Source organism: Colobus angolensis, unplaced genomic scaffold (assembly GCF_000951035.1).
Source record: "Colobus angolensis palliatus isolate OR3802 unplaced genomic scaffold, Cang.pa_1.0 Scaffold303, whole genome shotgun sequence".
In the NCBI taxonomy this organism is placed as follows: domain Eukaryota; kingdom Metazoa; phylum Chordata; class Mammalia; order Primates; family Cercopithecidae; genus Colobus; species Colobus angolensis.
Genome location: NW_012116300.1, coordinates 987,650 through 1,011,704, shown reverse-complemented (window position 1 = coordinate 1,011,704; position 24,055 = coordinate 987,650). Strand labels below are relative to the sequence as shown.

Below are 24,055 nucleotides of genomic sequence, written 5' to 3'. Positions count from 1 at the left end.
CCTGCCTCAGCCTCCCAAGGTGCTGGGATTACAGGCGCCCGCCACCTCACCCGGCTAATTTTCTGTATTTTTAGTAGAGATGGGGTTTCAACTGTGTTAGCCACGATGGTCTCCATCTCCTGACTTTGTGATCCGCCTGCCTCAGCCTCCCAAGGTGCTGGGATTACAGGCGTGAGCCACCGCGCCCAGCCAATTTTAGGACATTTTTATCACCCTAGAAAGGAACCGCACACCCCTCAGCCATCACTCTCAGTCTCTCGGTCCCTCCCAACCCTAAGCATCTGTCCATCAGCTTTCTGTCGCCATAGATTGGCCCATTCTGGACACTTCATGTCAGTTGAATCGTGTGATACTGGATCTTTGTGACTGGCTGCGTGTAACGTGTATCAGAACTTCATTTCTTTTTAATTTGCTGAGTAATATCCCACTGTTTGAATAGACTACATTTTGGGTTGTATCGCCTCACACAGAGGACTCTCTTCCCTGAAGGCCAGCCCCAGGTTGGAGCAAGTGTGTGTGAGGGAGATCGTGACTGGTGGAATGACCAAGCTGGTCCCACCTGCACGTTGGCCTCAGAGGAGGGTGATGTCAGTAGAGCTGGGGGGCAGCCCGAAGGTGGCCGAGCTGAGAAGGAAGTGGGGTGCTGCAAATTTGGATGGTTGAGGGAGGGAGGAGTTTTTGTCAGATCTCCTGTGTCCTAAAAAAAATAACCTAAGTATCTTGACAAGCCCAGTGGAAATAAAGGAGCAGAGGTGCAATAGCTCTGGAGACAGGGAAGCAGAACAGGGAGGGGTGCCTCGGGGAGCTGGTAGAGACGCTTCTAAAGCCAGAGGGAGGACGGATGCTCCCTTTCCCTGGACAAGGAAGAGGATGAGAAGAGCTTATAGAGGCATCCATCCTGTGCTTGGGAGGCTGAGGTGGGAGGATCGCTTGAGCCCAGGAGTTCAAGACCAACCTGGAAACATAGCAAGACCCTGTTGCTACCAAAATTTTTTTTTAATTTAATTTAAAAAACCAGGCTGGGGCCGGGCGCGGTGGCTCAAGCCTGTAATCCCAGCACTTTGGGAGGCCGAGACGGGCGGATCACGAGGTCAGGAGATCGAGACCATCCTGGCTAACATGGTGAAACCTCGTCTCTACTGAAAATACAAAAAACTAGCCGGGCGAGGTGGCGGGCGCCTGTAGTCCCAGCTACTCAGGAGGCTGAGGCAGGAGAATGGCGTAAACCCGGGGGGCGGAGCTTGCAGTGAGCTGAGATCCGGCCACTGCACTCCTGCCTGGGCAACTGGGCAACAAGACTCCATCAGAGCAAGACTCCGTCTCAAAAAAAAAAAAAACAAAAAAACCAGGCTGGGCAACATGGTAAAACCCCATCTCTACAAAGAATACAAAAATTAGCCAGGCATGGTAGCGTGCGTCTGTAGTCCCAGCTACTCAGGAGGCTGAGGCAGGAGAATCGCTTGAACCCGGGAGGCAGAGGTTGCAATGAACTGAGATCGTACCACTGCACTCCCGCCTGGGCGACTGGGCAACAGAGTTCAAAAAAAAATCCATCCTAAATGGGTACATTTTGAATCAGATAAAAATCATATGATTCTGAATCATAGAGGGATAACTTTAGTTACTAGAAAATCTACCTTGTATGGAGAACCTTGTTCACTGATAACGTTAGGGAAATAGGGTGTTTTGCGTATAGTTTGTTACAGATGGCTCGTGTGTGTGCGTGGTAAAATATACATGATGTAAAATTTACCATATTGGTCATTCATGTAAATTGCATCCTACAACCCTTGGTCTTTGTGAGCAGGTGCTGTCACTGAGCTCGATGTTGAAGTGTTAGGTCAGTGGTGTACATTCATTGTGCAGCCGTCACCACCGTTCATCTCCGGAACCTGTTCATCTTCCCCAACTGCTGCTTTGTCCTCGTGAAACATTCACTCCTCATTCCCCGGCCCCTGGCACCCCTATTCTATTTTCTGTCCCCATGAGTTTGACTGTCATGGGGACCTCATACAAGTAGAATTGGACAGTGTTTGTCCCTTTGTGGCTGGCATGTCATATGTTGCAGTTTTTTTTTTTTTAATGGTGAAAAGATATATTTAGAATTAGCTGGCTAGACTCAGTTTAGATGATCTCAATTTTGTTGGCAACACCCAAAGCAACGTAATGAGGAGCCAGTTGAACACATGCCTTCTCTCCGTCAGGCCGAATCGGGGTGTTGTCCATGGCCACGTCCATGTTGCAGAGCTGCTTCACAGCCTGTGTGATCTGGCACTTGTGAACGTTAACATCCACAGTGAACAGTGTGTTGTTGTCTTCTGTCTTCATGGCGGACTCAGTGGTCAGTGGAAAATTGATCGCAGAGTGGTCGAGCTTGTTTCTCCCAGGGGCGCTCGTCCGAGGATATCTGGGCTGCCTCCGGAGTCGCATTGTCTTGGGCTGCCAGAAGGTGGGTGATTTTTTTTTGTGGCTGTGGACACCTTTCAACCCTGCCTTCTTGGTCTTAAAAGCCTTCGCTTTGACTGTGGTTTTATGAGGGGCAGAGCTTTCTTCTTTGCTTTCGGCGCCATCTTGTGAAAAGACTGCTTTGTTTTTATTTTTATTTTTGAGATGGAGTCTCACTCTGTTGCCCAGCCTGGAGTGCCAGGGGTGTGATCTCTGCTCACTGCAACCTCCGCCTTCTGGTTCAAGTGATTCTCCTGCCTCAGCCTCTCGAGTAACTGGGATTAGAGGTGCCCGCCACCATACCCGGATAATTTTTGTATTTTTAGTAGAGACGGGCTTCTCCATGTTGGCCAGGCTGGTCTCGAACTTCTGACCTCAGGTGATCTGCCTACCTCGGTCTCCCAAAGTGCTGGGATTACAGGGGTGAGCCACCACGCCTGGCCAATGCAGATGTTTTAAAATGCATAATTCTCCTTTGCTGTCCCTTCTACTTCATATTTTTGTTTCCTTCGTTACTAGCCCTTTATATGCACCCATCTGGGGGATGTGGCATTTGTGTAGCGTAGCATGGCATTCGAGCTCACACATGGTTTTATGTCAGATATTTCATAACCGTTTGTATTATTCCATCTATCAAAAAGCCAGAATTGGCTGGGTGTAGTGGCTCACATCTGTAACCCCCGCACTTTGGGAGGCTGAGGTGGGTGGATCACTTGAGGTCATGAGTTCGAGACCAGTGTGGCCAACATGGTGAAACCCCATATCTACCAAAAAATACAAAAATTAGCCAAGCATGTTGGCGGGCACCTGTAATCGCAGCTACTTGGGAGTCTGAGGCAGCAGAATAGCTTGAAACCCAGGAGGTGGAGATTGCAGTGAGCTGAGATAGTGCTACCGCACTTAGCCTGGGCAACAGGGCGAGACCCTGTCTCAAAAATGTAAAAACCCGGAACCCACTAGAGTCACTTACTTGCCAAGTGTATCCACTATTGTTGTGTAGCATACAACCCGTGATCTTACTGGCTTAAAATAATAGGAGTTCCCCGGTGATCAGGTTCTGTGGGGGTCCCCAGGTTCCTTCATGTCTGCAGGCAGTTAAGAGACTGCTGGGCTGGAGAGTACAAGGTGGTCTCCCCAAATGTGGCGGTGCCCTGCATATGGCCTCTCCTACAGCTGCCTTCCCTGCAGACTCAGGGCCCTGGCCCGTGAAGTGTGGGAACGTGTACCCTGCGCTCCCGCCACACTGTTGGTCAGGCAAGCCCCCCCAGGACAGTCAACGTTCAGGCAGGTGGAGACAATGCCCGGTTGCCAAGGGGCCTGTGGACTTTAATGGGCGGAGTGGTGCTGGGTCAGCATCTACCACCCAAGAGCTTAAAAGGGCAAGAGTGGGGAGGGGTCTTCAACCTTCCACAAGCCGGTGGCCAAGGCCTTTCCTTGTATTGGAACTTTTTCCAGATCTGTTGAAGCACGTGGGTCTTGGAAGCCCTGTAAGCAGAAGTGGGAAGTGTTCGCCCGAGGATTGCGAGGATTGCGCTGCGTCCTGTCACCTCCCCTGACTAGGGTACAGCTCCCTGGGAATGTGGGGCTTTCCTTGTCAGGCCAAGCTTGAGGCAGTCCCCACCTTCACACTGCCGGCCTGGGACGCGGCCCCTGCCTGCCTGCGCTCCCCACTCCCGCGGCGCTGCTGCGTCCTGCAGGACCGGCTGGCGGCGTGAACAGTGTGCAAGTGAGTCACTGTACCGGCCTGCATAGTCTGGGATGCCTCTGTCAGGAGCAGCCTGGCGTCCCCATGCCTCGCCCTGGCTGGGAGGGAGGCCACAGGGAGGTGCCTGACCTCCCGGGGAACAAGGGGGACTTTCTCCAGAGGGCGGGGGCCTCGCGGGACCTGGGCTGGGGGGACCCGGGGAGGGTGCAGGGTCAGGGAACCGCCACGTCCATCGTCCATCCATTCCCATACATCCCCGTTCACCCTGTCCTGCCTCGTTCGTTCTGCCCTCATTCTCATCCTTCCCGGTTTAGCCTCTTCCGGTCCCACCCAGTGCCATTCATCCCCAGAGCTCAGAGCGAGGGAGCGGGAGGGGCGGGTTGCCGGTAGAGGGACTTGCCCTGAGGCCAATCAGCGCGGGTGGGCGGGGCTTCCCGCCGTAACCCTTTCCTTTCCTGCCTGGGAGCGGTTCTGCTCAGGAGACGCCTGCGAGGTCAGCTGTGGTTGCCCCCCAGTCCGCTGCACCTCGTGTCACCCTGTGGGGAGGGATGAGCAGGCCCAGAAGGATGGCATGGAGGAACAGGCTGGGCCGGGGCTGGGGGAGATGTGGTGGGATTGGCCCTCCTGGTACCTGTGATTTCCTGGGGACGGAGCCTTAATGGAGTTAAGGAGCCACTCCCCTCTATGTTGTCCCTGGAACCCACCAGGCCTTCCAGAGCGGAATGTGGGGCCCCAGGCCAGGAAACTCTGGAGCAAAGTGGGAGACTCGTGGGAATTGGAACTGCAACATGTGAGGTGGGGGTGAGGACACTAAAAATGTCAGGGACTGCAGTCTCAATTCGAGGCTGAGGTGGGAAAGACCCCACCATCTGCCCACACTCGGTTGCCCCAAAAAGCCCACCCCACACCACGACTGCCACTGACTGCCCCCAGGCCCCCACCCCAGCCCTGCCCGGTTCCTCATTATCTGCCCTTTCTGCCTCTCCAGGCTGGAACCCATGGTGACCTCGGGGTTCAGTTAGAGCCTCTGCAGAAAATCTAATTATGCTATTTCGAACAATAGAAGAATTCTGCCCATAGTTTCCAGAACAAGGAAATTTAGATCTAAAAGATTGGGAAAAAAATGGCAAAGAATTAAAACAAGCAAATAGGAAAGGTAAAATAACCCCACTTAATAGTATGGAATGATTGGGCCACTATTAAAGCAGCTTTAGAACCGTTTCAAACAGGAGAAGACAGCATTTCAGTTTCTGATGCCTCTGAAAGCTGTGTAATAGATTGTGAAGAAGAGGCAGGGACAGAATTCGAGAAAGGAATGGAAAGTTCACATTGTAAATATGCAGCAGAGTCTGTAATGACTCGGTGAACGCAAAATGTTGACTTAAACAAGTAAGGGTGATTTGCCTCAGGGCCTGGGAAAAAAAACCAGGAACCACCTGCCCGTCTCTTAATTCAATTAGACAAGGCTCTAAAGAGCCCTATCCTGGCAAGATTGCAAGATACCGCTCAAAAATCTATTACAGATGATAATGCCCAAAAGGTTATTGTAAAATTAATGGCCTATGAAAATGCAAATCCGGAATGTCAATTGGCCATAAAGCCATGTTGACTACAATCAATTACAGGAGGTAATATATCCTGAATCATCAAAATTGGGGGAAAAGCTCCAGAATCACTGGAGCCATCAGTCTAAACCACGATGGCCAACTCTTCCCCCCGCGGTTCAGATGCCTGTAACATTACGACCTCAAATGCAGGTTAGACAAGTACAAACCCCAAGAGAAAATCAAGTAGAAAAGGATAGAGTCTCTATCTCAGCAAAGCCAATCCAGACGCGGTATCCACAATATCAGCCAGTAGAAAATAAAACCCATCCGCCGCTAGCTTATGAATACTGGCAGCCAGCCGAGCTTCAGTATTGGCCGCCTCCAGAGGTTCAATACAGACCTCAAGCGGTGTGCCCCACGCTAAACAGTAGGGCATCATCCAAGCAACCCAGGCGGTGGTGGTTTATCCATCAGCACCACAGGGCGCGGCGCTGTATCCTCAGTCGCCCACTATGAGACTTAATCCACCAGCACCACCTAGTGGACACGGTAGCACACTGCACGCGGTCTTTGATGAAGTTAGAAAACGGAGATCTTGAGGCATGGCAGTTCCTGGTAATTTTACAATCGGTACCGGCCGGGAAAGGGGCTCCAGCAGGAGCACCTGCGGTGGCTAATGCTAGATATGAACCTTTCACCATGAAAATGTTAAAAGACATGAAGGAAGGAGTTAAACAATATGGACCCACCTCCCTTTATATGAGAGCATTATGAGATTCCATTGCTCAGCAGGAGTTGATGTAATTACAGAATAGGTGAAGGCTTGTAACAGGACTGGAGGAGCCATGCATAAAGGCTATGCTAATGGCTCAAGCAATGACTGGAGTCACTTTAGGAGGACAAGTTAAATGTTACAATTGTGGCCAAATTGGTCATCTAAAAAAGAATTGCCCGGCCAGCTCAGTAGAGTATGCGACTCTTAATCTCAGGGTTGTGGGTTCGTGCCCCACATTGGGCGCCAGGTGAAGGAGGCCTGCCCCTCCACACCTGTGGGTATTTCTCATCAGGTGGAGATGAGAGACTGAGAAAAGAAATAAGACACAGAGACAAAGTATAGAGAAAGAACAGTGGGCCCAGGAGATGGGCGTTCAACGTGCGAGGACCCACACCGGCGCTGGTCTCTGAGTTCCCTCAGTATTTGTGGATCACTATTTTTACTATCTTGGTGAGGGGAGTGTGGTGGGGCAACAGGATGATGGTGGGGAGAAGGTCAGCAGGGAAACATGTGAGCAAAGGAATCTGTATCATGAATAAGTTCAAGGAAAGGTACTGTGTCTGGATGTGCACCTAGGCCAGATTTGTTTCGCTTTACACGAACATCCCAGTGTAGCAAAGAGTAACAGGGCAGTATTACGGCCAGCATATCTCGCTTCCAGCCACAGGGCGGTTTTCTCCTATATCAGAATAGAAGGAATGGTCGGCTTTACACCGAGACATTCCATTCCCAGGGATGAGCAGGAGACAGAAACATTCCTTTTATCTCAACTGCAAAGAAGTCTCCCTCTTTCACTATTCCTCCTCAGCACAGACCCTTCACAGGTGTTGGGCTGGGGGAATGTAAAGTCTTTCCTTTCCCACGACGCCATATCTCAGGCCGTCTCAGTGCGGGCAAACCTTGGACAATACCTAGGCTTTCTTGGGCAGAGGTCCCTGCGGCTTTCCACAGAGCATTGTGTCCCTGGTTAATTGAGAATGGAGAATGGTGATGACTTTTACCAGGCACACTGCCTGCAAACATATTGTTAACAAGGCACAATCCTGCACAGCCCTAAATCCCTTAAACCTTGATTCAATACAGCACATGTTTTTGTAAGCACAGGGTTGGGGTTAAAGTTACAGATTAATGGCATCTAAAAGCAGAACAATTTTTCTTAGTACAGATCAAAATGGAGTTTCTTATGTCTTCCTTTTCTACATAGACACAGTAACAATCTGATCCCTCTTTTCCCCACACAAAAAGCCCCACCCCACACCATGACTGCCACTGACTGCCCCCAGGACCCCGCCCCAGCCCTGCCCAGTTCCCCATTATATGCCCTTTCTGCCATTCCAGACTGGAACCCGTAGTGACCTCGGGATTCTCCAGACACCACCACAGCTCTGTCCCTGACCGGCCGAGGCAGCAACAGCAACATCTCGGGCACAAGGTGGCTGCCACATTGGGGCCCTGGTATCTCCCGAAGCAGGGGTGACCTGGGGCCTCCAGGACAGGATAGGGACTGGGTCTGCCCGAGCCTAGAAAGGGCCTTCTGCCTCCCAGGCCAAGATGCAGCACTGTCCTCTGGAAGGGCTCTCTGTGCCAGGCCCACACTCCGGAGACAGGTGCCCGGCGTCCTGGTGAAGCGCGTGGTTTCCAAAAAGGTCCTAGCAAGTCCCTGGGCATCTGAGCAGAAACGGGTCTCAGCTTTCCGTCTCCCACAGTTGTCTGTGCCTCACTGTCCTCATCTATAACTGAGTCAATAAGAATGTCCTGCCGTCATAATGTAGGGGCTGGGAGGGGGACTGGAAATGCAGGTGGAAACCCTTCTTCTATGCTCAGCACGTGGGAGGCCCATCGGTAGTGGCTGAGCTCTTAGTCCGTTAGTCACTCTGATGGCCCCTTGTGGAGAGTGTTTACTGTGCACATTTTCCAGATGGGGAAAGTGGGCTTAGATGGGGGTGACATACCCAAGGCTGCCAGGAGAGGAACTGGCAGAACAGAAGCCTAGTTCCATCAGGGCCCCCGCCAGCCTTGGCTCCAGCGAGCAGTGAGGCAGCCCCATCTGACCACCTCCCTCCCAGAGCCGCGTCTAGAGCCCCCAAGGGCTTCCTCCACTGACGGGATTTTGCTTCTTTCCTTAGGACGGAACTGCTGGACTCCAGGTTCCTTGCTGGGGGCTGAGTGTGGCCTGAGGGACAGGCCCTGGGTCCCGGGATGCCCTTGCCCGAGCCCAGCGAGCAGGAGGGCGAGAGCGTGAAGGCTGGCCAGGAGCCGTGCCCCGAGCCAGCCACGGACGTCGTCCCGGCAGCCCCCAGGAAGTTCTCCAGACTGGTCCTGCTCACAGCCTCCAACCAAGATGAGGATGGGGTGGGCTCCAAGCCCCAGGAAGTGCACTGCGTCCTTTCCCTGGAGATGGCTGGCCCTGCCACCCTCGCCAGCACCTTGCAGATCCTGCCAGTTGAGGAGCAGGGACGGGTGGTCCAGCCAGCCCTGCAGATGCCTGAACAGAAGTGCAGCAAGCTAGACACAGGTGAAGTGTGGCCTGCTGCCCCCGCCCAGCCACCCTGTGGGTTCCAGTGCTCACAACAGGCCCTGCACACCCCACTTCTAGCACAGTGTCTTGTCCTTGCTCCCAGCTGAGCCTCCTGGTCTCTGATCCTGAGCCTGTCCCAGGCTGGTGTGATGACCACACTCAGGTAGCAGGGCCTCCTGGAGCTCATGGGAGCTGCAGTGATGTGCAGAATTCCTTCAGCTCCCTAAAAACATCCACTACTACCCCCAAAATAAAAACCAGCCCTGAGAGTCTGGGCTTCTTGCTTGGGAGCAGGAGAAGGCACCCGCCACACTCAGGACCCCCACGTCCTCCCTGGCTCTTCTCTGTGCCTGCGACCTGGAGCTTGGCTCTAGGTTGGCTAACCCAGCCCTCCCCTTCCCCCAGCAGCCCCTCAGTCCCTGGAGTTCCTGAGGACACCATTCGGGGGCCGCCTCCTGGTGCTGGAGTCCTTCCTGTACAAGCAGGAGAAGGCTGTGGGGGACAAGGTGTACTGGAAGTGCCGCCAGCATGCTGAGCTGGGCTGCCGGGGCCGGGCCATCACCCGAGGCCTGCGGGCCACAGTGATGCGGGGCCACTGCCACGTGCCCGATGAGCAAGGCCTGGAGGCCCGGCGCCAGAGAGAGAAGCTGCCCAGCCTGGCCCTGCCAGAGGGCTTAGGAGAGCCCCAGGGTCCTGAGGGACCTGGAGGCCCAGTGGAGGAGCCACTGGAGGGGGTGGGCCCGTGGCAGTGCCCTGAGGAGCCAGGGCCAGAGCCCACTCCTGGGCTGGTGCTGAGCAAGCCAGCCCCGGAGGATGAGGGACCCCGAGCCCTGTCACTGCTGAGCCTGCCGCCCAAGAAGCGTTCGATCCTGGGGCTGGGTGAGTACAGTCCACCCCCCGCCATGTCCCCTTGGGGCAGGGGGCCCAAGGGCCCTTCCTGAGCCCAAATAGAAATGCGGGGTCCCACGGGGTCTTTAAAATGTACTCGAAGCTAAAATGACTTTTAAAAATATAAATGTGGCTGGCGCAGTGGCTCATGCCTGTAATCCCAGCACTTTGGGAGGCCAAGGCGGACAGATCATGAGGTCAGGAGTTCGAGACCAGCCTGATCAACATGGTGAAACCCTGTCTCTACTAAAAATACCAAACTTAGCGGGGTGTGGTGGCACATGCCTGTAGTCCCAGCTACTCAGGAGGCTGAGGCAGGAGACTTACTTGAACCCGGGAGGCGGAAGTTGCGGTGAGCGCAGATCTCTCCACTGCACTCCAGCCTGGGCGACAGAGCGAGAGTCCATCCTAAAAAAAAAAATCTATGTATGTATATAAAAATGTGACTGGGTGCAGTGGCTCACGCCTGTAATCTTAGCACTTTGGGAGGCCCAGGCAGGTGGATCACCTGAGGTCAGGAATTCGAGACCAGCCTGACCAACATGGTCTACTATGACCACCTCTACTAAAAATAAAAAATTAGCCAGGCGTGGTGGTAGATGCCTGTAATCCCAGCTATTCGGGATGCTGAGGCAAGAGAATCGGTTGGACCCAGGAGGCAGAGGTTGCAGTGAGCCAAGATTGTGCCATTGCACTCTAGACTAGGCGACAGAGCAAGACTCCGTCTCAGAAAAAAAAAAGAAAAAATAGATATATGTAAATGTGGGCTGGGCACAGTGGTCATGCCTATAATCCTAGCACTTTGGGAGGCTGGGGGCAGGAGGATCGCTTGAGCCCAGGAGTTCAAGACCAGCGTGGCCAATACAGTGAGACCCCATATGTACAAAAAATCAGCCAGCTGTCGTGGTGCGCCTGTGGTCTCAGCCACTTGTGAGACTGAGGTGGGAGGATCACTTAAGCCAGGGAGATTGAGGCTGCAGTGAGCCAGAATCACACCACTGCCCTCCAGTCTGGACAAGAGAGACCCTGTCTGAAAAAAAAAAAAAAAATCAGAATTTTATCTGGTTCTTGGGCGATTCTGGTGTCCATTAAGTTCAGGAAAAACACCAAAACACCTAGGCCGGGTGCAGTGGCTCATGCCTGTAATCCCAGCACTTTGGGAGGCTGAGGCGGGTGAATCATGAGGTCAGGAGATCAAGACCAGCCTGGCCAACATATTGAAACCCCGTCTCTACTAAACATACAAAAAATTAGCTGGGCGAGGCTGGGCGCAGTGGCTCACGCCTGTAATCCCAGCACTTTGGGAGTCTGAGGTGGGCATATCACGAGGTCAGGAGATTGAGACCATCCTGGCTAACACGGTGAAACCCCGTCCCTACTAAAAAATAAAAAAATTAACCGGGCGTGGTGGCGGGCACCTGTAGTCCCGGCTACTCGGGAGGCTGAGGCAGGAGAATGGTGTGAACCTGGGAGGCGGAGCTTGCAGTGAGCCAAGATCGTGCCACTGCACTCCAGCCTGGGGGACAGACTGAGACTCCGTCTCAAAAAAAAAAGAAGAAAAGAAATTAACCGAGCATGGTGGCAGGCGCCGGTAATCCTAGTTACTTGGGAGGCCAAGGCAGACGAATCGCTTGAACCTGGGAGGCAGAGGTTACAGTGAGCCAAGATCACACCATTGTACTCCAGCCTAGGTGGCGGGGCGAGACTCTGTCTCAAAAAAAAAAAAAAAAAAGTCTGGTGGGAGGGTCTTGGGTTTTGGGTGATAGGTTCAAATTCCAGCCCCGCCTGATGGTAGCTCTGTAGCCTTAGAAAATTGACCTCATTTCTGGAGTTTCAGGAGTTTTATCTTAAGCTGGCTGTGATAACCTGGATTGTTGTGTAAATTGCACATTTGGGGCTTAGCAAGTTGCAAATAGGAGTTCTGGCTGTTTTATTACCAGTAACTAGGAGATGGGCTTGGGTTCAAGGAGGCCAGGTGCCTCCTGACACAGCTTTAAGGACCTGAGGTGGCCCATGCCCTGGGCACCTGGGGCGGGAAGGGAGGGGCAGGGAACAGGGAGACTTATTTTTCACTGTGATCTTTTGGAGCCATTTGAGTGTATTATAACTTGTGTGTTTTATTCAAAAATGGGTAGATTATTTAAACAAACCCTAAAAAACTATGTATGAGCAGGAGTGACAGACAACAGAGGCCACTGAGTCTGAGCCAGGCTGGCCCCTCCAGGTGTGATCTTGATGCAACATTTAACAGGCCTGAGCTGGGGCGGCCTCACCGGCTGCTAGGAGAGGAATGAGACTCCCCTCTGGGTTGCTTGGTGTAGGGGTTCCGTGGGAATGGGCTTGGGGGCTCTGGCATACCTGGCTCAGGAAGCCAGGATACATTTCAGCCTTAAAGGAGAAAGGCCCATGTCAGCCCCCAGAGTCTGCAGTGGCTGCCCCTCCTGGGCTCCTCCCCACCCCTGGTGGCTGTGACCACTTGGGTCCCTCCTCCAGGACAGGCCCGGCCCCTCGAGTTCCTGAGGACATGCTACGGGGGCAGCTTCCTGGTACACGAGTCGTTCCTCTACAAGCGGGAGAAGGCTGTCGGGGACAAGGTGTATTGGACCTGCCGAGACCACGCACTGCACAGCTGCCGGAGCCGGGCCATCACCCAGGGACAGCGGGTGACCGTGATGCGTGGCCACTGCCACCCGCCCGATATGGAGGGCCTGGAAGCCCGGCGGCAGCAGGAGAAGGCCATGGAGACACTGCAGGCTGGGCAGGACGGCCCTGGGAGCCAAGTGGACACGCTGCTCCGAGGTGTGGATAGTCTGCTGTACCACAGGGGTCCTGGTCCCCTGACTCTCACCAGGCCCCGGCCCAGAAAGCGAGCGAAGGTCGAAGACCAGGAGCTGCCAACCCAGCCGCAAGCCCCGGAAGAATCGCCGGACGAGGACCAGGACGTGGATGCAGACCCTGGTGAGCCGCCTTCCTCTGGGGTTCGCTGGCCCTGCCTTGACTCTTTGGCCATCAGAGGCCCAGGGAGGGAAGGGAGTGGGATCAGGCCTGCCCGGCCCCTGCCTCGTCCCCTAACTGCCTCCCGAACCTCCCCAGGAGGCCCTGAGTTCCTGAAGACGCCCCTGGGGGGCAGCTTCCTCGTGTATGAGTCCTTCCTCTACCGGCGGGAGAAGGCAGCCGGGGAGAAGGTGTATTGGACCTGCCGAGACCAGGCCCGCATGGGCTGCCGCAGCCGCGCCATCACCCAGGGCCGACGGGTGACTGTGATGCGTGGCCACTGCCACCCACCCGACCTGGGGGGCCTGGAGGCCCTGAGGCAGCGGGAGAAACGCCCCAACATGGCGCAGCGGGGGAGCCCAGGTACCTGGGGTTGGGCGGGGAGCTGGGCCCCAGGAAGCAGGCAGGAGCCCCACACTGCCTTTCCCTCTCCACCCTGCGGGTCCCGCTGGCAAACGTCCTCTTCCCTTCTGTCAACGTCCTAGAAGGAGCCGTGGCCCTGGCCTCCTCCTCCTCGTCTTCCCCCGGTGCTGCTTTCAATGGGCCCTACCTTCCTGCTCAGCCCGACCTGCCCCACAGCCGCAGCAGCAGGGATAGACCTCCCTGCCCTCCTCCTCTTCCTCCATTTGTCTTAAAGAGTTCATAGTATTAACAGAGGGCGTTGACTGCACATGGTCAGTCTCGTTGCTATGGTATGAGCCTGTCTTAAGGTCTGAGCGGTTAAGGATTGAGGAGGTGATATTTACATGCAATCAGTTTCTCCTCTCGGCCAGCGGTTCCACAGACACCCATAATGTCCTGAAACGCTGGCCTGAGGAGGGTCACGGCTGTCTCCATCTTTATCCACACAGTCGGCCCCCCGCAGCACCTGGTGTTTTGACTTCATGACCACAGTGGCGTACACGTCCCCATCCCGTCTGGCTGAGGAGCCATTTCGGCGCGGCCTCCTCCACTCACGTGCTCTTCATGGCCCTGAGGCGCTGGCCTCTCTTTCCAATGGCTCTTCTCCATCCTGTAGCTTTTGGGTTAGCTGAGTTGCCTCATGGCCCTAAAGTTCTCTCAGACTTGAGAGCTGTGGGTTTTTTTGTTCCATCTCCAGGGAGACGGTGCTACACGGTAAGGCAGCTGCCCCTGCCTCATCCTCACCCCCGCTTCTGCCCCACAAATAACTGCTCTGAGCAATTTTTATTTTTTATTTTTTTGAGACAGAGCCTCCCTCTGTCGCCCAGGCTGGAGTGCAGTGGCGCCATCTCGGCTCACTGAAAGCTCCGCCTCCCGGGTTCACGCCATTCTCCTGCCTCAGCTTCCCAAGTAGCTGGGACTACAGGAGCCCGCCACCGCGCCCAGCTAAAGTTTTTTGGTTTTGTTTGTATTTTTAGTAGAGATGGGGTTTCACCGTGTTAGCCAGGATGGCATCGATCTTCTGACCTCGTGATCTGCCCGCCTCAGCCTCCCAAAGTGCTGGGATTACGGGCGTGAGCCACCGCGCCCGGCCTCTAAGCAATTGTTTCTTAGGGTCTTGGCTGCCCCATTCCCTAAAATGTGCCTCCACTACTGTTAATCGGTTCTTCCATTTTTTTGTCAGCTACTCAGTGCACTTCTTGCACAGGTGTTTTTTGTGTGTGTGTGACGGAGTCTCGCTCTGTCACCCAGGCTGGAGTGCAGTGGTGCAATCTTGGCTCACTGCAACCTCTGCCTCCCAGGTTCAAGCGATTCTCCTGCCTCAGCCTCCTGAGTAGCTGGGATTATAGGTGCCCACCACCTCACCCAGCTATTTTTGTATTTTTATTAGAGACAGGGTTTCACCATGTTGGCCAGGCCGGTCTCAAACTCTGACCTCAGGTGATCCGCCTGCCTCGGCCTCCCAAAGCGCTGGGATTACTGGTGTGAGCCACTGCACCCGGCCACATTTGGTTTTCCATTAGCCTAGAAACCTGCTCGCGGCTGCCCGGGGGGTCCTGTGTGGTCCCATCTTCTAACACAGCTCTGTCTTCTCTGTGCAGCGGCAGCTGCTGCGTTTGTTTGCCTGGGTTTGTGTGTCCAGGGCGACCCCACCTGGATCCGATCATCCACAACCCCAGGTTGCTGGAGCTGCCAGGGAGCCTCGTGCCAGTGCAGCCTGACCTGGCAACAGAGGCTGGGCCCAGCTGTCCCTCAGGGTTCACTGTGCCAACTCTCTGCTTCTGGGCCTGCCTTTCTTTTTCTTGGTTTTCTTCGTGGTGGTGTGGTTTGGAGAAATCCCAGGAGGTAGCACGCTGAGGCCTTGCATGTGTGAAATGTCTGCAGCCTCCCTCCACCTGAGGGGCAGCCTGGTCTCCGTGGTGTCACAGGTGCAGAGCCTGCCCTTGAACTGCAGCTTTTGTGTGACTGATCCTGTGTGTGCAATCGGCTTTACTTAAGGTTTTAGGGTCTCTGCTCCCTCCCAGCTGCACCGGGCTGTGCTGGGGGCACTAGGGGCCTTTTTAGGCCTCGGGCTTGTGTCCTTCGTGGTGGGGTCATCCTCTAGCGCTCTCTGTGAACTTCCCCATCATTGTCCCTTTCTGTTGCTCCTGTTAATCAGATGTTGATCCTCCCAGATGAGGGGTTGGTCTTTTTTTTGAGACAGTTTCACTCTTGTTGCCCAGGCTGGAGTATAGTGGTGTAGTCTTGGCTCACTGCAATGTCCGTCTCCCAGGTTCAAGTGATTTTCCTGTCTCAGCCTTCTGAGTAGCTGGGATTACAGGCACACGCCACCACACCCAGCTAATTTTTTGTATTTTTTTAGTAGGGATGGTGTTTCACCATGTTGGTCAGGCTGGTCTCGAACTCCTGACCAGGTGATCCACCCCCCCTCGGCCTCCCAAAGTGCTGGGATTACAGGCGTGAGCCACTGTGCCAAGCCCCTGGCTGGACGTTTTCATCCATGTGGAAGGGGATGAAGCGTGCCCCATGGTCACACCACCCCCTCCTGTGGTCTGGGGTCCCCACCTTCCTCCTGACCTGTTCTGTGTTGCAGTCCCCAGGCTTCTGTGCTGCTGTACCCTGCAGGGTCCTCCTGCCTCCCGAGCCTCCCCACTCCACATGGCCCCTGCCCAGCCCTCTCCATCCCTCTTGAAGGTGGTTCCACAGCCAGACACGCCCCTTCTGGCCTCTCCTCTAGGGCTTGCTACCCACCCCCATCCCCTGCTTCCACTGTCACCTGATGTGCCCACAATGCCCCAGGCTGCCTTCCCAGCTCTGTGGCCCCTGAGCCTGCACGGAAGAAAGGGTATATTCTCTGGGCAAGGCACCGCCACCCCACAGGGTCCTCCCTCTCACCACATCCAGGACAGTGGAGGCTGCTCCTGCCTCTTCCTCACAGTCCTCGGGTCACCTCTCCACCTGCCCAGCTCTCGGCGGCCACCCCTCTCAGCCCCATCCAGCTCCCCAGCAGCTTTGTCCCCTGAGGGCCCTGGGTCATTCCTCTGACCAGTCAGGCACAGTGCACCCTGCATGCGAGCCTGGGCGGGCGCTGGGGCCGGACGCGTGACACAGCAGACACTTGCCTCCCTGAAGGCGTTACAGCATGGGACGCTTGGCCTCCACCTGCAGGGGCCTCACCTGACCAGTCCCCAGCCTCAGGAGAAGGGACCCCAGCAGCTGGAGCCCCAGCGGAGTTGGGGTGATGGTAGCATCTGTGTCCTGGGCTCCGGGGCCACCTCACTGTGAGGAGGGGGGTGTGGGCATCACGGGAGGTCTCACCTCGGGGCCATGCTGATCTTGGCTCCGAGAGCTGGTGTCCTCTGCTCCTCCCCTCCCATTTCTCAACAGGAGGCCCAGAGTTCCTGAAGACGCCCCTGGGGGGCAGCTTCTTGGTATATGAGTCCTTCCTCTACCGGCGGGAGAAGGCAGCCGGGGAGAAGGTGTATTGGACCTGCCGGGACCAGGCCCGCATGGGCTGCCGCAGCCGCGCCATCACCCAGGGCCGGCGGGTCATGGTCATGCGCAGGCACTGCCACCCGCCCGACCTGGGTGGCCTGGAGGCCCTGCGGCAGCGGGAGCACTTCCCCAACCTGGCACAGTGGGACAGTCCAGGTACGTGCAGAGGGCGCTGGGCCAGGTGACAGTGGTCTCCAGGGACCCACGTGCCACATGCTGGCTGCAGGCTGCCCGTGGGCTGCCGTGTGTGTTGCGCATGGGGGTCTGGCAGCCTGGGCCATAAACTCCCCAAGGGCCGGAGGCTCCATCTGCGGGCTCCAAGCTCCTGCAGCTGGTCCTCAGGGCAGCAGGGACTGGCTGTCGGGGGTAGGAACCCACTCAGCTCTCTCAAGAAAGGGGGTGGCAGCCACGGGTGGCATTGGCAGGCGCAGAGAGTGCTTGGAATCTGCGGACGGGCCATACGGTGGATCCCGGACACTCTCAGTCTACCCCCCACGCCACCCACACAGCTTCTAGTCTTGTGGGGTTCTCTCCAGTCACCACCACATCATGTGACCTTTCAGTTCAGCTTGTTAAAAGTCAGAGGCCAGCTGGCTGCCAGCTGGCTGGTGGTAGGTGGACAGGGAGCCAGGAGGCCCTGGGGCCCAGTCCAGAATGGCTCATCCCCTGCCCGGGAGATGCTCCTGCAAGCATGAGGTCGGAGGGCTTGGGAGAGTCCTTCGGGAGTGTTTAGGGTCTAGTGGTTGCCAGGCCACCTGCCCAGGCATCGCCAGAGCCCTTGGAAAGGGCCAGCCAGCGTGGAAGTCGGGGCTGGAGGGCCTGAGCTTCAGGCTCCAGGGCCCAGAGGGGAGGAGGGCAGTGTCCACCATGGGGCCTGCTAGGGGATTGCAGATTCCTGGTGGGGCCTGGCTTGGGGGACAAATTAGACCCCCAGGCCCCTGTGGCCCCACTCACAGTGTCACGTTCCCTTTCAGAACCCCTCCGACCCCTGGAGTTCCTGAGGACTTCCCTGGGGGGCAGGTTCCTGGTGCACGAGTCCTTCCTCTACAGGAAGGAGAAGGCGGCCGGGGAGAAGGTGTACTGGATGTGCCGGGACCAGGCTCGGCTGGGCTGCCGCAGCCGCGCCATCACCCAGGGCCACCGCGTCATGGTCATGCGCAGCCACTGCCACCAGCCCGACCTGGCAGGCCTGGAAGCCTTGAGGCAAAAGGAGCGGCTCCCCAGCAAGGCCCAGCAGGAGGACCCAGGTACAGACAGGGTGTGGGGCAGCGGCAGCGGTGTGGGTATCCTCATCTCTGCCAGCTCAGAACTCATGCCCCAGGCCAGGCACCCACTGAGGAGACTTTGCCTTTGTGCACACACCAATTATTCACATCAACAGAATGTAAAACCAGTCTTTTTTTTTTTTTTGAGTTGGAGTTTTGCTCTTGTTGCCCAGGCTGGAGTGCAATGCAGCGATCTCGGCTCACTGCAGCCTCCGCCTCCTGGGTTCAAACGATTCTCCTGCCTCAGCCACCCCAGTAGCTGGGATTACAGGCGTGCACCACCACACCCGGCCAAAACCAATCTTTAGAAAGCACTGTGTCTCTCACTGTCATTCATGTGAATATTAAGGGCCATGCTCTGTAAAACAGTAACAAATCCAAGTTGGCCAGGCACAGTGACTCGTGCCTGTAATCCCAGCACTTTGGGAGGCTGAGGCAGGTGGATCACCTGAGGTCAGGAATTGGAGACCAGCCTCATCACCATGGAGAAACCCCATCTCTACTAAAAATACAAAATTAGCCAGGCGTGGCACATGCCTGTAATCCCAGCTGCTTGGGAGGCAGAGGAAATGCTTGAACCTGGGATGCGGAGGCTATGTTGAGCCAAGATCGCACCGCTGCACTCCAGTCTGGGCAACAAGAGTGAAACTCCATCTCAAAAAAAAAAAAAGAAAACAGCCTGGCTAACATGGTGAAACCTTGTCTCTTATAAAAGCTTATAAATCAGCCGGGCGTAGTGGTGCATGCTTGTGGTCTGAGCTCCTCAGGAAAGGGGAGGATCACTCAAGCCCGGGAGGCTGAGGCTGCAGTGAGCCATGCACTGCAATCCAGCCTGTGTGACAGAACAAGACCCCATCTTTACAAAAAATTTTTTTGTAAAAAGGGCTTCTTTGAGAAAGCCACTAAATGAGCTTAAACAAAAAGTTGTGCTGGAGGCCTGGCCTCTCATCTTTGATGTCTAGTTGACCCCCAGTACTCTCCATGACAGCAGCTGAAGATGGACTCTTAGGGGCTCCAGTAGCTCATGTTATCATGGAAGGTAATTGATGTGTTGAATTCCCACTGGTTGTCTTTCTCCTCACAGCCTTGAGGGCATCGTTAACAAGGTGTGCGTCCTTGGTTCTGTCAGCTTCAACGAGAGAAGAATTATTAATTCATGTTTTCAATTTTTTTTCCCCAGAAAATGTTCAAGTTCAGCTGTGTTTCAAGACGTGTCCTCCCGAAAGCCAGCCGACGTATGGGTAATTGTATTAGTTATCTAATGGTGCGTGACCAATTACGGCAAAACGCAGTGGGCTTAAAACAACAAATATTTGCTGTCTCGGCTTTTGTGGGTCAACATCATGGCATCATGGGAGTGGTTGGGCGGGGTGGTTCTGACTCCTGAGGCTGAAGAGAATTTGTCAGCCAGGGTGGCAGTCGTCTGAAGGCCCAGGTGAGGCTGGAGGCCCTGTTGCCAGGTTCTTCTCAAACACAGCCAGGCTGTAAAGCAAGAGTCCTTTTTTTTTTTTTTTGGAGATAGAGTCTCTCTATTGCCCAGGCTGGAGTACAGTGGCATGATCTCAGCTCACTGCAAACTCCACCCTCCAGGTTCAAGCAATTCTCCTGCCTTAGCCCCCTGAGTAAGTGGGATTACAGGCATGTACCACCATGCCCAGCTAATTTTTGTATTTTTAGTAGAGATAGGGTTTCATCATGGTGGCCAGGCTGAGTCTCAAACTCCTGACCTCAAATGATCCGCCTGTCTAGGGTCTCCCAAGTGCTGGGATTACAGGCAAGAGCCATTGCGCCCAGCCTTGTTATTGATTTGGAATTACATCCCACTGTGGTCAAAGAACATACTTTGTATGATTTCATTCCTTTCAGGGCTGGACGCAGTGGCTCATACCTGTAATCCCAGCACTTTGGGAGGCCAAGGCAGGCGAATCATTTGAGGTCAGGAGTTCGAGACCAGCCTGGCCAACATGGTGAAACCCCGTCTGTACTAAAAATACAAAAATTAGCCAGGCGTGGTGGTACATGCCTGTAATCCCAGCTATTCGGGAGGCAGAGGTTGCAGTGAGCCAAAATTGTGCCACTGCACTCCAGCCTGAGTAACAAAAACCAAATCAAAAGCAGAAAAATTTGGGAAACTCATAAATATGTAGAAATTAACACACTCATAAGAAACCAGTGAGTGAGACTGGGCACGGAGGCTCATGCCTGTAATCTCAACACTGGGAGGCAGAGGCAGGAGGATCACTTGAGCCCAGGAGTTTGAAATCAGTTGGGGCAACAGAGCATGACGCTGTGTGTAATTTTAAACAAACAGTGAGCCAAAGAAGATAATTATAAAATACTTTGAAATAAATGAAAATGGAGACACAACATAACAAAACTTATGGGATGCACTGAAAGTCATGCTTAGAGGGAAATCTATAGTGAAAAACATTTCTATGAAAAAGGAAGAAGCCGGCCAGGCGCGGTGGCTCACCCCTGTAATCCCAGCACTTTGGGAGGCTAAGGCGGGCAGATCACGAGGTCAGGAGATCAAGACCATCCTGGCTAACACGGTGAAACCTCGTCTCCACTAAAAAATACAAAAAGGAAAAAAAATTAGCCAGGCGTGGTGGTGGGTGCCTGTAGTCCCAGCTACTCCAGAGGCTGAGGCAGGAGAATGGCATGAACCCAGGAGGCGGAGCTTGCGGTGAGCCAGCCAAGATCCCGCCACTGCACTCCAGCCTGGGTGACAGAGCTAGACTCCGTCTCAAAAAAAAAGAAGAAGCCTGGGCAACATGGTGAGACCTTGTCTCTACCAAAAACTCAGCCAGACATGGTAGCATTGCTGGGAGGATCACTTGAACCTGGGAGGTCAAGGTTGCAGTGAAGTGTGATTGTACCACTGCACTCCAGCCTGGGAGACAGAGCAAGATCCCATCTCTAAATGAATAAACAGGGCCAAGCACAGTGGCTCACACCTGTAATCCTAGCATTTTGGGTGGCTAGGGTGGGAGAATCGCTTGAGCCCAGGAGTTCGTACTAGCATGGGCAAGACCTCATCTCCACAAAAAATATAAAAAAGAACTAAAAGACCAGGTGTGGTGGCTCACACCTGTAATCCCAGCTTTTTGGGAGGCCTAGGCAGGTGGATCACGAGGCCAGGAGTTCGAGAACAGCCTGACCAACATGGTGAAACCCCACCTCTACTAAAAATACAAAAATTAGCCAGGCATGGTGGCGGGTGCCTGTCGCAGGAGAATCGTTTGAACCCGGGAGGTGGAGGTGGCAGTGAGCCGAGATTGCAACACTGCATGCCAGCCTGGGCAACAGAGCAAGACTCGTCTCAAAAAAATAAACAAAATAAAATAAAATACAAGAACTAAAATAGAAGGAAGGAAATAAATAGTAAATAAAACCAAAAGTTGGTTCTGTATAAGGATCAATAAAATTGACAAATATTTAGCTCTACCTAAAGAACAAAAAAATTGAAGAGCAAGAATACTGAAAATACTAAAATCGGGAATACAGATGAGACCTTACTATGGACCTCATTCTGCCAGTCTCACTCTGACACCCAGGCTGGAGTGCAGTGGCACCATCTCAGCTCACTGCAACCTCACCCTCCTGAGTAGCTGGGACTACATGCACGCACCACCACGCCTGGCTCATTTTTCTATTTTTAGTAGAAACGGGGTTTTGCCATGTTGTGCAGGCTGGTCTCCAACTCCTGGGCTCAATCAATCCACCTGCCTTGGCCTCCCAAAGTGCTGGAATTACAAGCATGAGCCACAATGCCTGGCCCCAGCTCATTCTGTAAGACCAGTATCACCCTGATACCAAAACCAAGCAGAGAATCACAAAGAGAAAACCACAGCCCAGTATTTCTCCAGAGCATAGAATACCAGCAAACAGAATCCAGCAACATAAAAAAAAGGATTATATACCACGACTCAGTAAGATTTATCCCAGAAATGCATTAACATGAAAAACCAATGAATGTAACACACTATCTGTACAGATCAGCCTTAACACGGCAGGCCCGAGACTGCTGTCCTAAGAACAGCCTGTGTGCAAGGTTCACCCTGGGCTGGCATCTGGGAACTTTTTTTTTTTTTTTTGAGATGGAGCATCGCTCTGTCGCCCAGGCTGGAGTGCAGTGGTGTGGTCTCCACTCACTGCAAGATCACAGTGAGTGATCAGCCTCCCGAGTAGCTGGGATTACAGGTGCACACCACCACACCCAGCTAATTTTTATATTTTTAGTGGAGACGGGGTTTCGCCATGTTGGCTAGGCTGGTCACAGACTCCTAACCTCACGTGATCTGCCTGCCTCGAACTCCTGAAGTGCTGGGATTATAGGCGTGAGCCACCATGCCCAGCTGGCATCTGGGAACTTGACCGGTAAAGAGTTCCTGCGTGAATACAGTGCTATCCCCAAATAACAATTGCTCACTCTTTTCTGTACAAATCATGTGATATTTGCTGAACACTTTTCTTCTGAGCCTGGAATTTCGGTGACCATATTCGGTCACCCAGGCACAACATACCTACATGACCAACCCCCAGAAAAACCCTGGCCTCCTAGGCTCAGGCAGGCTTCCCTGGTACAGAACACTTTGCACATGTCACAGCTCGAGGCTGGAGGATTCAGCACATTCTGCAGGACACCGGGAGAGAGGACCCCAGGGGAGGGGGCTCTGGGGGAGAGGACTCGGGGGACTTGTACCTGGTTTCCTCCGGCCCTTACCCCAAGTGCATTTTCCTGTTGCTAATTCCACGTCGCATCTTTTCACCGTAGTAAATCTCAGCCACGAGCATGACGGTAGACCAAGTCCTGTGAGTCCTTCGGGCGCAGTCACCAAGCCTAGTGTGTGGCGGCGATGCCTGCACACCAGATCAGTAGAGAACAGGACAAAACCATGTGGTCACGAATAGACACAAAACATGTGACAACGTCCAGCACCCTTTCATGATAAAAACATTCAACAAACTAGGAATAAAAGGAGCTTCTTCAACCTGATCAAGAGCATCTGTAAAAACCCCAAAAGCAGGCCAGGCGCGGGGGCTCACACCTGTAACCCCAGCACTTTGGGAGGCCAAGGTGGGCAGATAACCTGAGGTCAGGAGTTCGAGACCAGCCTGGTCAACATAGTGAAACTCTGTCTCTACTAAAAATACAAAAAATTAGCTGGACGTGGTGGCGGGCACCTGTAGTCCCAGCTACTCGGGAGGCTGAGGCAGGAGAATCCCTTGAACCCGGGAGGCAGAGGTTGCAGTGAGCCAAGATCAGAACACTGCACTCCAGCCCGGGGGACAGAGCAAGCCCCCCTCCCCCCGCCGAAAAAAAACAACACAAAGACTAGCCTGAGCAACATATTGAGATGCCGTTTCTACAAAAAATTTTAAAATTAGCTATGTGTGGTGTTGCATGTCCAGCCACTTGGAAGGCTGAGATGGAAGGGTCACCTGAACCTGGGAGGCTGAGGCTGCAGTGAGCTGTGATCACAGAGCTACACTCCAGCCTTGGGGACGGAGAGAGAACCTGTCTCAAAAATAAAAGTAGAACATGGTGGCTCACGCCTGTGATCTGCCATGCACTTTGGGAGGCTGAGGCAGGCGGATCACCTGAGGTCAGGAATTCGAGACCAGCCTGGGAAACATGGAGAAACCCCATCTCTACTAAAAATACAATAGCTAGGCGTGGTGGCAAGCACCTGTAATCCCAGCTACTCGGGAGGCTGAGGCAGGAGAATCGCTTAAACCTGGCAGATGGAGGTTGCAGTGAGCCGAGATCGTGCCATTGCACTCCAGCTTGTGCAACAAGAGCGAAACTCCGTCTCAAAAAAGAGATCACATACAATTATGTATAGTTTGTAATATTTGATAATGATAATGACTATGTTACTAGATTATGTATTTACTATACTTTTTATCATTACTTTAGAATATACTCCTATTTAAAAAGTCAACTATGCCGGGCGCGGTGGCTCAAGCCTGTAATCCCAGCACTTTGGGAGGCCGAGACGGGCGGATCACAAGGTC

General features: G+C 54.0%; 1 protein-coding gene across 1 annotated transcript in view; it reads left to right on the top strand.

Annotated features, from left to right (window-relative positions):
• Positions 1-24,055, top strand: part of FLYWCH1 (FLYWCH-type zinc finger 1) — a 54,272-nt gene that overhangs the window by 21,642 nt on the left and 8,575 nt on the right. Inside the window, exons 3-9 of the mRNA XM_011950241.1 lie at positions 8,599-8,987; positions 9,396-9,869; positions 12,372-12,836; positions 12,972-13,235; positions 16,662-16,925; positions 17,744-18,016; positions 19,215-19,275. Coding sequence (XP_011805631.1) covers positions 8,672-8,987; positions 9,396-9,869; positions 12,372-12,836; positions 12,972-13,235; positions 16,662-16,925; positions 17,744-18,016; positions 19,215-19,275 — 2,117 coding nt within the window. The 5' untranslated portion in view covers positions 8,599-8,671. The remainder of the gene's footprint in view (positions 1-8,598; positions 8,988-9,395; positions 9,870-12,371; positions 12,837-12,971; positions 13,236-16,661; positions 16,926-17,743; positions 18,017-19,214; positions 19,276-24,055) is intronic.